Source organism: Gambusia affinis, linkage group LG15 (genome assembly GCF_019740435.1).
Source record: "Gambusia affinis linkage group LG15, SWU_Gaff_1.0, whole genome shotgun sequence".
NCBI lineage: Eukaryota > Metazoa > Chordata > Actinopteri > Cyprinodontiformes > Poeciliidae > Gambusia > Gambusia affinis.
The window spans coordinates 1,596,175-1,611,182 of record NC_057882.1 but is presented as its reverse complement, the minus strand read 5'-3'; the positions used below and the strand labels follow the sequence as shown (position 1 = coordinate 1,611,182).

Sequence of the window (15,008 nt, the reverse complement as noted above, 5' to 3'; positions counted from 1 at the left end):
TCTCAGCAACACTCCCCAGCTTCCCATAAGTGATATCTAGTCACTTCAGAGAGATCTGGAAAACCTTCAAAGGGAGTTCACCTGCATGCATCCCTGACCTCCAGTACTGATTGCTTCTGATGCAGAGGAACAGCAACTCTACTTGGTCTCTAATTGTGAGCCAAGCCACTCTTTTTAGCTGCTTGCATCAAGGATCTTGTTTTTTAGTCATGATTCATATCCCATGACCATAGGTGAAGGTTGGGACATAAACAGACCAATAAATCAAGAATTTCACCATTCAGCTCTGCTAATTCTTTACCACAGAGTAAGGCTCTCTCTACTCAAGCCAAACCCCAATCACTTTATCATCTGCTTGTCTCTTGAACAAGAAAAAACTGAACCTTGAAGTGGAGAGAGAATCTCACTCTTTTCCTACTGAGATCCATGTCCTCAGAGTTAGTGGAGTAAAATATCCCACAGAGGACAGAGTTTTTTACACTTTCTCATTATAACTATAACAAGGTGATTCCCAAAGAGCAATAGATGATGAATCTCTCAAGTACCTGTATCTGGGTTTTTGACAGTTGCATTTACAGTAATAAACATTTACAAGTTTAGGTATTGCAGAAAGGTAGGGCTCTGCAGCGTCTCATCCACAAAGAAATTCTGATTATAGAGCGAGGCCAGACACAAGAGGATAACTTCCTCGACATTCATACTGAAGCATGGTCCAAATTCTTTACAGTTTGTCCAATACAGTGCAGTCTGTCTCAACAGTCTGTTCTAAGCCTGAACATTAACATGGGCTGCCTGTTTTCTGACTGTTTCTTTCTTTTAGTTTGATTCTGTCTGGCAACTAAAATAAAACAATATGAATTCAAAGGAGGAATAGATCTAGGATAGAGGCTAGGTTAAACTTAGCTTCCAATAAGAGTTGGAAGGGTAGCCTGTTAGCATCAACAAACACAAGCTTACCCTTTGTATGCAAGGGTTACAAAGGTAGGGCCATATATAAAACACCAGAATTACATCAGCTTTCAACAAAAACAAATGGTAATACTAAGAATTAGGAGTTTTGTGAAAATTAGGTCATCTAAAAAAAGTTGTGTACAAATTCAGATAATAAAAAAAAAGTCAAAGCTAGTAAAAACAGATTACATGACAAAATCAAAGAAAAAAAAAATCAGAAAAAAAATTGCAACATTAAATTGCTTGTTTGGTCATTGTGCTTTATTAGAAAACACTCATAATTAAAGCTTTTGCTGACTGATGCGGTTCATAAAACCTTCCACAGAATCACTTGTTGTAGCTCAAAAGCTGAATGTTTGATGTGCACACACTAAAGCTGCCTGGCTCCACAAACAATTACCCACAATTACGCTGACTCATGTATCAGCATGTTTTCAGAAATACTTCATCATCACTGAAGGGAAATCACAGCTAAGCAGAGAGACATTTACCTGTGAGGATTTCTGCCAGAAATAATAATAAAAAAAAAACTGGTTGTAGAGCAACTAAAATCTTCTAAGGCTGATAAAGATGATAAAACAGTATGAAAGTCTAAACCTCGCCCTTTGAGTTTCCAGTTGTGACTTCAGATTTTGTCATGAAGGTGACCTTTGCTCTGGATAATCAGAACATATTGTCCAGGAAAAAGTATCTGAACCCCCCCACAGATTTCTCCTGTTTTTACTTATTTGGTCACACCTAAATGTTTCAGATCATCAAAGGAAATTTATTAGCACACAAAGATAACATACGTAAGTACAAGAAACAGTTTTTGCCAACCTTTGGCAGCAACAACCCTAAAGTTTTTTTGACCATCTCAAGCAAAGTGAAAACACTACACAGTGGTACCACCGCCTATTCATGGTATCTTCTGTGATGCGTGACTTCAAGTATTTCTGGAAAACTTGCCTAATTGCAGCTTTCTTTTCGTAAAGCAAATCTGAAGGTTTTACAAGAAAATGCAGCTTGGCGAGTTGAGATACTCAGACAATGCTACTTGATTGGCTGGTATTTGCAAACCAGCCCATCAAAGTGCCATTTATTTTTCCTGACATTGATTGGCTAAACACCCAAGAGCAGAGATAAGGTAGACTGTGGATGTTAGCTTCTGCTGTAATGCCATTTTAATGCATAGAATGGTATATTTATTGTTTTAACTATTAAAATAGGCTGTTCTGTTCTTAGAGGGGGTTTCAAGTGCCAATTTGTAGGTACCTGTGGTCTCTAACTCCACAAATACCTGGGATTCACTGCTGTGTACTACTTGTGTAATATAAGTAATTGTCTATTTTTGTCCAACAGGCAGCCGGTGACTAAAAACACATTCAGACAGTACAGAGTTTTAGGAAAAGGAGGTTTCGGGGAGGTGAGTACTGATTGTTTTCTATTAGATTTGGGTCAAACACAAAATTTAGCACCACATTTCGTCCTTGTGTGTTGAGTTATACAGAACAGGGAAATGCTGGTTTTTTACGTCCCCAGTTTATATATTTATATTCAGTATGAGTTTGTTTTATATTTTAAATTAAAAGCAAAGCAACCAAAATTTTCTCTCTTGCTGGTTCCAGAATGTTTTCTTGTCTCGATAAATGTGCAGGGAGGTGCAGCACTTCTAACCAAATCTTGTCATTGGCATCTGAAAAGAGGAACTCCACCACTGACGTCTGAATCTCATTAGACTCTGATGAATGGCATCTCTGTATAGCATATTTGTGTAATAAGCAGAGGTCTTTTTGATTCCATGCTGGTCCCAGGGCGATAGCAGATTAAATGTAACAGCATTGGGTCTTGAGATAATGAGGGACATGAAAAGACACAGGGGTTCAGGGTTAAGCTTCTGTGTTGGCTTCTGCGCTGCAAATGGTTGCAAATATTTAGGATTGTGGTGAATCATTGGCCAGTTTCATTACTGAGTTTGGGTCAAGCTAAAGCTGTTAGATGATGGGAATAGCTGTTGTTTTTCCTGTGTGGCGTTGTTGTGGTAACACAAATACCTGTCAGCCCCAAAGCAACTAATCAAACCTCTGCTTTTTAATTAATGCTTTTGATTCTGCTTAGTCTAATAGATTTCTTGCTTTTCTCTCCGTTGCTCACAGGTGTGTGCGTGTCAGGTACGGGCCACTGGCAAAATGTATGCCTGCAAAAAGCTGGAAAAGAAAAGGATAAAGAAGAGAAAAGGAGAGTCGATGGCGCTCAACGAGAAGCAGATTCTGGAGAAAGTCAACAGCAGATTTGTTGTAAGTGTCTCTGAACAACCGCGTTATTTATGCAGTGAAATACTGCCACACCGAGGCAAAATGAAGTTACCACAGGAACAATTATGTTCATAGACAAAGAGAGCTTTGAACTGTAAAAATCAATAAAACATGGCCTTAAAAGTTTTCTTACTATCTTTTCTCTATTCTTTCTATATCGTGGATTGAAATACTGTTGTTTTAAACAACTATAAAAAACTAACACTAGAAAAGATCACAACTTGCTGAGTTGAATTTTGTTTAAATGTACAAAAGCTACAAAATCTGAAAGTACATTTTTTACATTTAAAAAAATGTAAAAAGAACAATGAATCAAGTAATGGGGTTGAACCCAGTTTAAAAATTGACCAGACCGCAAAGGGTTTGAACACATTGGCTGGTTTAACAACAGTCCAGCGTTCAACCCCGTAACAAAACCACTGTTTGTGTTTATATACATCATTAGTATTATCACTAGATGTTTTGCTAGCACTTAAGCCGTTTAGTTTTTGTTTTTTAATTGTGTACTTTATAACTTCAATTTTCTTTGTTCTTTTGTCAGTCGTGGTCAGAAGATATGATTTTTAAAAATTTAATTGATGGTTAAGTTTCGGTCGTCCTCTATGGCCCACTAAACTATCAAAGTCTCCACATGACATAACCTCTAAATCAGAGTTGGTTTCTGTCCAGGTGAGTTTAGCGTATGCCTACGAAACGAAGGATGCGCTGTGTCTCGTGCTGACCTTGATGAACGGCGGAGACCTCAAGTTTCACATCTACCACATGGGAGATGCAGGCTTTGATGAGAAGAGAGCCGTGTTTTATGCTGCAGAGATCTGCTGCGGTCTGGAGGACCTGCACCGAGAGCGGATCGTCTACAGGTGAGCTCCTTTAAAAACTAAAACCAACTTCATTTTATTCATTCAGCCTCTTGCTGACTCTGGATGCAATGTTTCATTCCGTCACTCAGGGATCTGAAGCCAGAAAACATCCTGCTAGATGACCATGGTGAGTCTACTCAACAGGTTCTCTTATATACTGTGATAGACGAACAGAGAGCATACACATCCTGTAAATCAAGCTGTAATCCACTGATAAAGAGGCTGAAAGTTCTTTTTATAGTTCTTAAAATGGAGACTTCACCTTTTTTCAGATAATTTTAATGGGTTTTAATGGGCAAAACTAAGTCCTAAAAGGTATTATTAGGCTTGAGGTTTTAACAACAAATACAAACTTTTATTTTGCAATAGTTATCTACATTAAAAAAATCTTAAAAAATTTGTAAGAGTTTTAATATATTCATTCTTAGACCAATTTCTTATTTGAACAAAAATGGTTCAAATTAATTTAAGACAAAATGTCTCTATCCTCTTTTGCATTTGCCGTTTTTTGAATATAAACAAGTCTATTTCACTTTTAATAAAACAAATTTCTTACATGGTAACATTTCCTGGAATATTTGTCTTCCACATTATTTTTGATGCTAGATGACTGTGAAATACATTTTCTGCTGTTGAACACCAGAGGGTGATCTGATTCTATCAGCACTGATGTGAGAGCTGATATTAAAAATTAAATGTCTGTTTTGACATGCATAAAAACAAGAAATATATTTCCCTCTGGGTCAGACATTAGTTCATGTGATTAAAATAAGTGCTGCTTTCATTTAAATATTAAATTATATAAATTATACCACAGACATGAGAACAAATTACTCCAGAGAGGCCGAAGTTATAGTTCAGATAATAAACCCAAGCTTAAAAAGGAAAAAAAGGTGTTACTTAAAGCAATTATTATTTTGAGAACACATGCTTAAGTCAATGTCTCTGTCCTGTATGTTTCCTTGGTTTTGTCTTTAGGTCATATCAGAATATCAGACCTGGGTCTGGCCGTTCATGTGCCAGACGGAGAAGCCATCAAGGGCCGGGTGGGGACAGTTGGATACATGGGTGAGTATGTCTACTAGTGTACTTTCTGTTTAATCTTATTTGTTGAGTATGCAACACATTTTTAATTATGTCTCTTTGTGAAAACCTATTGATTTTTCCAAATTTTCATATTCAGAAAGCAAAATTATTTATTTATTGACATTTATCCAAGATATTGCAACCTCAATACTTCCAATCATCAATTCGAAAAGTGTCTGTTCAGTTACTGTACCAATACCAAAAAATGTTTAAAACACCTGTCACAATAAGCAGTAAATTAATTAATTGCATGATAAATTAAAATAAGCTCAATAACTTCCGTTTGCATCATTGTGTTTCTCAAGTCTCTCTCTTTCTACCAAGGACTGAATGACAGAAGTATCCATTTTATTTGTCTGTTGTTTTGTTTATTTATTTTGTTTCTGCTGAACCATTCCCATGTTGTTTTGACCAAATGTTCACAGCCAAAGTAAAAAAGATAAATACATAAAAAAGCTCTTCTCAAGTTTCTCGCGTCGCCACAGCTTTAGCAGTTTTCCTCCTCGTGTCGTTCAGCTCCGGAGGTGGTGAGGAACGAGCGGTACACCTTCAGCCCCGACTGGTGGGCGCTGGGCTGCCTGCTGTATGAGATGATCGAGGGCCAGTCACCATTTCAGCAGAGGAAGAAGAAGATCAAAAGGGAGGAAGTGGAGCGACTGGTGAAGGAGGTGCAGGAGGAATACTCCAGTAAGTTCTCTGAAGAAGCCAAGTCCATCTGTAAAATGGTAAGATTTCCATTTTCCCTTCATTTCATTTCATTACTTCTATTTGGGACTCTACTACGTAATGATCCTTTAATTGTAGTGTTTATGTAGCTAAGATTTCAGGCTTTTATTTTGAAAAGAGTTTTTTTATGTTTACATGTGCAGACTTTTTGAAATGCTTGATATTGTAAACTCCTCAGCTGCTGACCAAAGATCCCACAAAGAGGCTGGGCTCCCTCGGGGGTGGGGCTTCTGAGGTCAAAGGTCACCCAATCTTCCGCCCCATCAACTTCAAACGGCTGGAGGCCGGCATGCTACAACCACCCTTCATCCCTGACGTAAGTCCGTCAGAATTACTGCAAATATTTGCAGCAGCAAAATATAAAGTAAATGATAGTAAATAATTCTCCTCTGGCATCTTTCTTTTCACAGAGCTGTACTGTTTTGAGTCTATTTGACTTTTTCTTAATTTCACTTTGGACCATTTTCTCCAGGATTTCTGTAATATTTTGAAGATTTCTTTTTATAAGTAAAGATCATTTTTCTCAGACATTTAATAGCGTTGAAGCTTAAAATTTCCTAAAGTGACACTTTCCAGCTCTTAATGAGGAATATAAGGTTATGTTCACACAGCAGATAAATCCGCTATTTTTGCTGATATGAGATCCCTATGCGACTATTTCACTGCAGTCTGAACAGCCTAATTTCAAACTTCAACCCCAAAATACTGATTTGAGTCATCACATATGGCATAAAATCAGACACATTTCCAATAACGTTAAAAGTGTCTGCAATCTGAACAGTTATTTTATCAGATTTTTTTTGTCATTGTTATGAGACATGTGTAATAATTCTGCACCAGAAGAACCCAGACACGATAAACCTGAATGTCAACAATGTGTAAAACTTGTAATTAGGAAATCATGAATGAAGTGTGAGTCAGTGAAGCGCATCACATCACTACCCCTCCATTTGTGGCTCTGACTGCGCAGTCAATGCTTCACAAAGCGACTTTACTCTAGTTGTGCTTTCTTTTTCTTGGCTTCCTATGTTTTGTTATGATTTAGTGACAAAACTGTAGGCTGGTATTGCTGAATAAATGTAAAAAATTGATCCATAGGTGGCTCCATCCATTATTACTAGTCAGTGTGCTGCTCTGTGACAACAGTTTTCTTCTGCGAATGTGGGTCGTTTGGGGTCGTAAACCACTTGCACAAAAGTTGGGTTTAATAACAAATTAAACAGTCATGCAAAAAAAAAAAAAAAGTAAAAAAATCGGAATTGAACATTAAGACTTTCTTTGTGAACGTAGCCTTCAATACTGAAACAGGAACTTTCCTCTGATTTTTTGGAGAGAAACTGCACAACACGTTGAGTTATGTTGATTGGTTTGCTTCAGTGTTTGCTTTCATTTCAAAATTTCAAATTGCACAAATAGTTTTTGCAAACTTTATTTAACTTATTTTGTTCATGTTTCTGGTTTAGCAAAGTAATTATTTTACTGAAATACTCTTCTCATTCATCATCACTGTCAGTGATTTTAGATGAGATCAGGCTAATAATATAACAGAAGGAGAAGCTCTTTAAATAGACACAGGAAGTGGAGTTAATTAATCTGTTTGAATCAGAATGTCGCAGGGGCTCAGGAGAGATTAAAATGTAAAATTAAAGTTAATTTGAGACGTAATGTTGTCCTAAAGCAAAATTTCAGATCTGCGAAGGGATTTTCTTTTGTTATTCACATCTTCAAACTGTTTGTGTCTAAACTCTGCTTTCATATGTGTTAATGCTGCCGTTTCTGTCCATGTTTATGCTTTCAGCCTCAGGCTATTTATGCTAAAGATGTGCTGGACATCGAGCAGTTCTCTACGGTAAAGGGTGTGGAGCTGGACCCGAAAGATGAATCCTTCTACAGCAAAGTGTCGACAGGAAGTGTCTCCATCCCCTGGCAGAATGAGGTCAAAACAGCACTCACCACAATGATGAGGAAACTGTTGAAAGATTGATTTTCACAAGCGTAGTTCAGTAGAAAGTTGTTGTTTTTGGACTACCTTCAGATTTGCTAACATGAATAAACTTCAAAGGTTGGAGAACCTAATCCACAGCTTGTGTCTCGTTAGCATGTTTACATCAAAACAATATTTTCATGAGATACTTTTTCTTTCATTCTGGAACAAAATTGGCTCAGTCCAGATCAAAAAGACAAAAATGGTCAAGTGCACCAATAGTTGATGTTGTTATAAACTGAACTATATTCAAAGGCTCTATCCTAAATATTCCTCATGTGGTTTTCTGGAGATGTAGGAGAAATATCCCATTTATGTCACCAGTTGTTGAGGCCAATTTAAACAAAAACGGTTAAAAAAATAAAGATTATTCTCACATCAAGACAAAAATATAAATAAATAAAAGCAATTAAAATAAACCAATCTAAAACAATATTTTTATACATTTGAATGAAGCTAGAGAAGAGGGAAAAAATATATTTTACCCATCTTATGAGTCAGATGCAAAAAATCCCCTTCTCCCTGCAGCATATGAGAAATGACACTGCAGAATGAAACAACCAGCACAGTGTGACATGAGGAGAGGGTGAGAGTTTTCTTATTAACATCTACCAAAACTCTTCTTTTTCTTTTCTTGCTTGTTAGTTTGGACAGAAATAAACAACAAAATACTACAAGTAGTGAATTTATTTCCGAAGCATTTATAAAGTGTTAAATATTGGCCAAAATTACTATGAACGGCAGCATGTACCCATCTGGGTTGCCAGAAGACAGATGCTCAGGCAGCTGACTCTTTGTGTGGCTCCACTATCAACCACTAACATTATTCAATAAGAATAATACATTAAAAACAGTGTGTTAGAAAACACCAGCATGGTATTTGTAAAATCTAAAGTATTAAAATTAATTGACATAGTAAAATTACAGACTGTTCCAATTCTTTACAAAGCTAAAAAGAAACAATTAGTAGAAAAGACTCAAAAACTGTTAAAACCTACAGGAGCAAATTTCTAAGAAATAGAAGGAATCAGAGTTGAACCTATTGAGATTCAGAACTACTAGAAAAAACTTTTGAGTATCAGTAAGTGGAGTGAAACAGTGGAATAATTTGAATATTGAACTTAGACAACATCTAAACATAAAAACGTTCAAACTAGAACATAAACATATTATTATTGCTGGATATGATATGTAATATTTTTACTTTATTGTGTGTGTTTTATTATTAATGATAAAGTTATACTTCCACCCACTCTCCTCAATATGTAAGGCAAAGGTTTTGACATTAAGCTTCATGTTTTAAGTGATCTTTGTACATATAAAAACCCCTTAAAACAAATAAACATAATTTTAACGGATGACAGCAGGTGGATCTAATGAAAGGACCGGCTCAGTTTCATATGCTTGTTTGCTACAGTTAGCAAAATATTTATCTAAAATCGTATTTTCTGATGTTTTTGTGCTTTGTTTTGTACAGATGATTGAGACGGAGTGTTTCTCTGAGCTGAATGTGTTTTATGAGGACGGCGCCATTCCTCCAGACCTGGACTGGAGAGGACAGCCGACTCCGACACCCAAACAGGGACTGCTGCAGCGGCTCTTCGGACGGCAGGTGAGAAGTCTTAAAAGTTTGGAAAAGTAAATAAGGAGATTGCTTTTATCATTATTCAGGCTTGGATAAGTATGGAAAAGTGAACAAGGACAATGTGTTTACATTGATTTTGATTAAATTGATATGCTTAATCTCATATTTACCACAATAGACATTGATTTTAACATTTTAGCCATCAGTTTTTTGGTTTTCATTTCCTGAATGACGACACATTCATTCAAAAATTTAGAATTTTTTAGCGTTTACACCTTCTTCTAGTCTAGTCTGCAAAACCTAAATGGCCGGTCTTGCTTCTTGAGGTTTCTTTATGTTAAAAGGGAGTGGTTCCTTTCCACTGTTACTACTTGCTTGCTTTCAACTCTATGCGGTTAAAATATAGTCAACCAACTACAGTCATTGTTTCTTCCCTGTTCACCATGTTTGTTTACTCTGAACTCACGTTTGGTTTAATTTTTATTTATTTCCCATTTGACATCTGAATGTTGTTGAGTGAAAATGGTTCGTGTCTGGCTCGATACCACGCACCATCAAAAATACAAAAGCTAAGATATTTTATAATTATTTATGGACTTTCTCAGGTTTAAAAAAAAATTGTCTGGCAATTTTAAAATGTGAACCATACATTAGATGGAAAAGATTTCCCAATTGAATATGTGCAGTGAACCCCTGCCTGTTCATTATTCAGTTATTTATGAATTTTTCAGTGGAACAAAACTCAAAGTAATTCACAGAAAATCCACTTATTCAAAGACTTTTTTTGTAGAGCTTGTCTAGAGTGAAAATCCAGCTTGTGAAGCTTGATACTCTTGTGGCTGGCACTTGCAAAGCAGCCAATCCAGGAGAGGTATTCATTCTCCTTGCCTCTGATTGGCTGAATCCTGAAAGAGCAGAGATTCAGCCTCTGTTGCAGTGCTAAGACATTTCCCACTGCATGTATTAATGCATATTGAGGCAGGCATATATATGGTGCTTGAATAAATCAAATGAGTTCTCAGTTTCTGTACTCTCTCTGCCTCCCCCTGCAGGACTGCTGTGGTAACTGCAGCGACAGCGATGAGGAGCCCACCAGGCTGTGAACACCCCCCACCCACCCAAATGAAATATGTTTTGTTTACAACTTTTGCACAACGTTTCCCAGAATGTATATTTTCAACATAGTCATAATGTTTGAATTTATTTAAAAGTGTGAAAACTCTGCTGTGGACACGTTTCCAACTGGGAACACAGATGGACAGAAAACTATTATGGTTTCGACCTTTATTGTCCAGGGGAAGTTTGCTTTCATCCGCTGCTGCCGAGCAGCTCCTGCTGTAGAAGTGCCTTGCTTTAGGACACAGTGGCAGTGATTACTCAGGGAGGACTGGACGTTCCTCTCTCGTTCCCACGCTGAGGGGGAAGCCAGTGACTTTAAGCCCATGAACTGTGACCACACGTGCCCTCCACATCCCTGCTTTGTTTTGTTTTTTTGTTTGTTTTTTTACTGTTTTTGTCATGTACAAATCTGCTTCTGCATATTTTATTTTTTCTTCCTTGTTGAGACAATCGGCTCCTCGTTTCGGAGCAGCTTCAGATAAACTCATTGTTTTACAGAGGTGCATTCAGACTTGTGCCTTTTCTTGTAACTCAAAGTGGTTTTATAAGAAACAACCACAGTAACGGATTATTCCTTGCAGTTTGTTAGTAGACAACTTGAATTCATCTTAAAACACCAGAAGGAGCGAGATCCTTTCTAAGACATTCAATGATATTTCAAAATGTTGTTGTTTTTTTTTTTAAAAAAACATGATACAGTTCTCTGCAAACAAAATATTGACACCTTTTGAACTTCCTCACAATTCCATATGTTACAGCTACAAACTGGAGAGTATTTTATTGGGATTTTGTGATAAGCCGACACACAGTAATGCAAACTTTGATTGGAGGGAGGAAAATGACACATGGTTCTCTTCACTTTGAAAAGAACAAATTTTTCTTTTCTTGCAAAATATATGTTGTTCTTAATGATTGTCACTTGATTAAATTGCACACAGGTGGACTGTTTACTAATTTGGTGTTTCTTAAATAAGTTGATTTTGTTGGACTTTATGAGTTAAGGGGGCTGTATACATATAAACTGTATAAATGTAGCCTTTTCATTCCTCTTCAACCTTATTTAAGTCTGATCTCAAGTTCAGAAAACAACATATTCCATGCTGTCATTATTTATTAAACAAAAAACCAGAATAAGTAAAAAAAAAATGCTGATCTAAACCAAATGAGTTGGCTTTACCAGAAAATTATTGTTCGAAATTCCTGATTTTTTTATTGTTACTGTTTGGATTAAATTCATACCTTTTAATTTGCTGTCTATTCCTACCATGTAGATATGGTTTTATATTATTGTAGTTTAAGTTGAATAAATGTGCATTTTTCTGGTCACTTTCTGGCTGGAAAACTTAGGAAATGTTTGAATCAAATGTGCCTTCACTGATCCATTAGTCATAAAACTTTTTCTTTTCTTTAACCTATTGTTTATTTCCGCTTAACCACTATAAACCAGTCTGTATCTGGAATTCCTTCTAACAATTTCAGATGGATTTGCTGTTATTTTCCTCTGTCTTAAACAAATAGCACCAATATTATTCGACAGACATTTAACCTCTTGTTGTGCCTCCGTAAAGAAACTCCTCCACATCATCCCCATCCAATCACAAGTCACCCTGAAGCTGGAATAATGACTGAGACATCCTGGTGTAATCCTCAAACTGCGGTGGGTCTGAACAGACATTTATATTCCTCTGCTAGAAAACCCTCAAAGAATATGGTGTCTGTTTGTAAGCTATTAAAATGAGATACCTCTGACTGTTTGTGTGGTTGGCTTTTTTCCTCTTTCTGTAGCAGGGACACAGACACTGAATTTCTGTGGCGAGTGTGCAATGAAACTGATGTGACTGCTTCTATCTTTGTAAGCAAACAACATTTTGTGGTCTTAAGCGTTTATATGTCACGCTATATTGCGAAATTTTTATCTGACGTTCCTGCTCCTCATGTATGGAACACCAAGAAGGCCAAAAGGATGTGAAATTTCATGTGTCTTTCATTGCAAAGTACGTTGTTAACACGCAAGCAACCAACCAGCATAAAACGAACCACACCGTCATCAAAGGATAAATTGTTTTCATCCAATTAGTGTATTTCTTGGGTGAAGAAGAGCCAATCCTAACTAACAGCTAAAAATATTCCAGGACTTGACAGAATTTACAAAACAAAACTATGCTTGAATTTTGTAGACTAATAATGTGTAGTTGAACATAAAAAAAAAAATTTTCTGTGCATTTCAGTTATTGTTGCTCCATTTTTTTTGAGTTTGAACACTTCATGATCCTCTGCCACAATCCCTTTCCAGTAAACACCCATTACCTGCACTTTTTAAAAGCTTGCTACATCACTGAGATCAAATCTCTGGGTTTTTTCAGATGATATGGCCCTATTGCTCACACCAGATCTTAACTGGAGCAGTTTGAGTGTGAAGCGGCCGGGATGAAGATTAGATTTTACTCCAGTGTATCATAAGCCTGGCAGGCCACCAGGCTAAGCATTGTTTGTTGATTTATTATATGCTTTTTTTTTTTTATAGATTAAACAGATTAGAGTCTCTTTTGTCAAACGTTTGAAAGAACAATGGCATCATAGTATGGTCAATATGTGAACACTTAGGAAGACTGACATCAGTTGTGTTTTTATTCACTGTAACTCCATAGCTACTGCCTGTTTCATGCTAACAACTTCTGTGAATAAAGTGGCATGTCAAAGATACAGGACCAAAACGTTTTGGCCACTTTAATTGGAAGGATTGCAAAAACTTCAGATTTAATTTAATTGTATTTTTCTATGTTTTCCTTTTTAAAAACTTTATACTTGGTGTTGGGCATTGTTAATAATGTCTTCCAATAACACATAATTACATAGTGATATTTAAAAATTTTCTGTCGACTTTAAAAATAGTTTTTACTTCAAAAAATATTTAAAGACAGCTGGTTGATTTCACTTCAGACATTAAGAAGAAAAGGTGCTTGTTTGTGTTTGGCGTATCTAAAGTGGTTTCAACTGTGATATTGTTGCATGTTGTAGAGGCCTGGTTGTTTACTATTTATTGATTGAAGTGTGTTGGCGCCAAGATGCATTATAATGTTATACAAACATGGAAACATAACAAAAATATGCATCTAGTGTAGATGATTTGGAGAGAATGAGTTAGCTAACAATTTAGAATACATTTTAAGTCAGTTATTGTTAGACTGAAGCAAACTATTAGTTCCAATAGTTCAATTCAACACAAAAGGAAGACAAAAGTATAAAAGCAGACGCCCACTGATGGTCACTCCTACACAAACACCTTAAAATCCATAATAAAGCTGTCATTCATCACCTTTTACTGTATTTGTCTTTATCTCTCTGCTGTTGTGCTACACTCAGAATCTGAATCATCATCATGAATCATGACGGCAACAATGGTGCTGATTGCAGGTTGTTTTTCCTGATGACGGACTCTTCCATCATGAAGAAGATCAAAATGAAGCGAGGCGGCGGAGGTCGAGAGGAGGCCAACACCTCCACCTGTCAGGACGGGAGCTTTGAGGAATTCAACCAGCAGGGAGGAGACTTCTCACTGTCAGTAACACAAACCATCTAAAGTATCCCGTCAGTTTTGTGGAGAGAACATGCAATTTTCCAACCAAGTAAGATATTTTTTGCCCATTTAAAGTTGGAAAGAAAAGCCTGGTTTTAACACATGAATGAAACCAGATATTTAAGTCATAATTTGAGCCTAGCTATAGACAACAAGGCCTCTGTAAGAACTACTGAACTACATACAGAGACTAAATAGGAGGTTGGTGAAAACTCTGAATCCTAGAATGCAAATAATTGTTACAAAAACGCCTTTTCCCACAGTGAAATTCAATCACTTTTCAAGCATTTTCAAGGTAAGATTCAAACTTTTCCAGCACCACACTTTCAAGATAAAAACAAAGATAAAGATACAACTAAAAAGACACTTTCAACTAACTATTATATGATATCATTCATTACTGTCTTCTGATGGTATTCTACTGCAGGGGCAAGGTAAACCAGAATATAGCAAAATGTAATGTTTCCAAATGCCTCTCTCTCACACACCTCATACACCTCAATGTTCTGAGAACGATTAAAAAATAATATTAAAAAGACAATTTCAATAACGTTGTCTAACATAACAAATATAAGCCAACATCTATTTCAAATATTAGGAAAAATAAAAAAATCTCTAAAAAAATGTTCTTGCTACATTTTAAAGCATTCAACAAGGAGAAACATTTTTTTAAAAACTTTCCTAAATCAAGAAAAGTTTTGGCTTACTTAACTTCTGACAGAGAGAATAAAATGTCTCTGTGTTTTTTTTTTAATTAGGTGTATGAAAACATCTGGTTTCAACTGTGAATAACAATTTTCACATTTATGCTTTTAATCAAATGTTT

The 15,008-nt window shown here is 36.3% G+C and overlaps 1 protein-coding gene across 1 annotated transcript in view; it reads left to right on the top strand.

Annotated features, from left to right (window-relative positions):
* grk6 (G protein-coupled receptor kinase 6) overlaps nt 1-12,354 on the top strand; it is a 44,043-nt gene extending 31,689 nt beyond the window's left edge. Inside the window, exons 7-16 of the mRNA XM_044141615.1 lie at nt 2,293-2,356; nt 3,087-3,227; nt 3,915-4,105; nt 4,195-4,232; nt 5,084-5,173; nt 5,708-5,916; nt 6,096-6,233; nt 7,716-7,853; nt 9,379-9,513; nt 10,539-12,354. Coding sequence (XP_043997550.1) covers nt 2,293-2,356; nt 3,087-3,227; nt 3,915-4,105; nt 4,195-4,232; nt 5,084-5,173; nt 5,708-5,916; nt 6,096-6,233; nt 7,716-7,853; nt 9,379-9,513; nt 10,539-10,589 — 1,195 coding nt within the window. The 3' untranslated portion in view covers nt 10,590-12,354. The remainder of the gene's footprint in view (nt 1-2,292; nt 2,357-3,086; nt 3,228-3,914; nt 4,106-4,194; nt 4,233-5,083; nt 5,174-5,707; nt 5,917-6,095; nt 6,234-7,715; nt 7,854-9,378; nt 9,514-10,538) is intronic.
* Nucleotides 12,355-15,008: the final 2,654 nt, after the last annotated feature.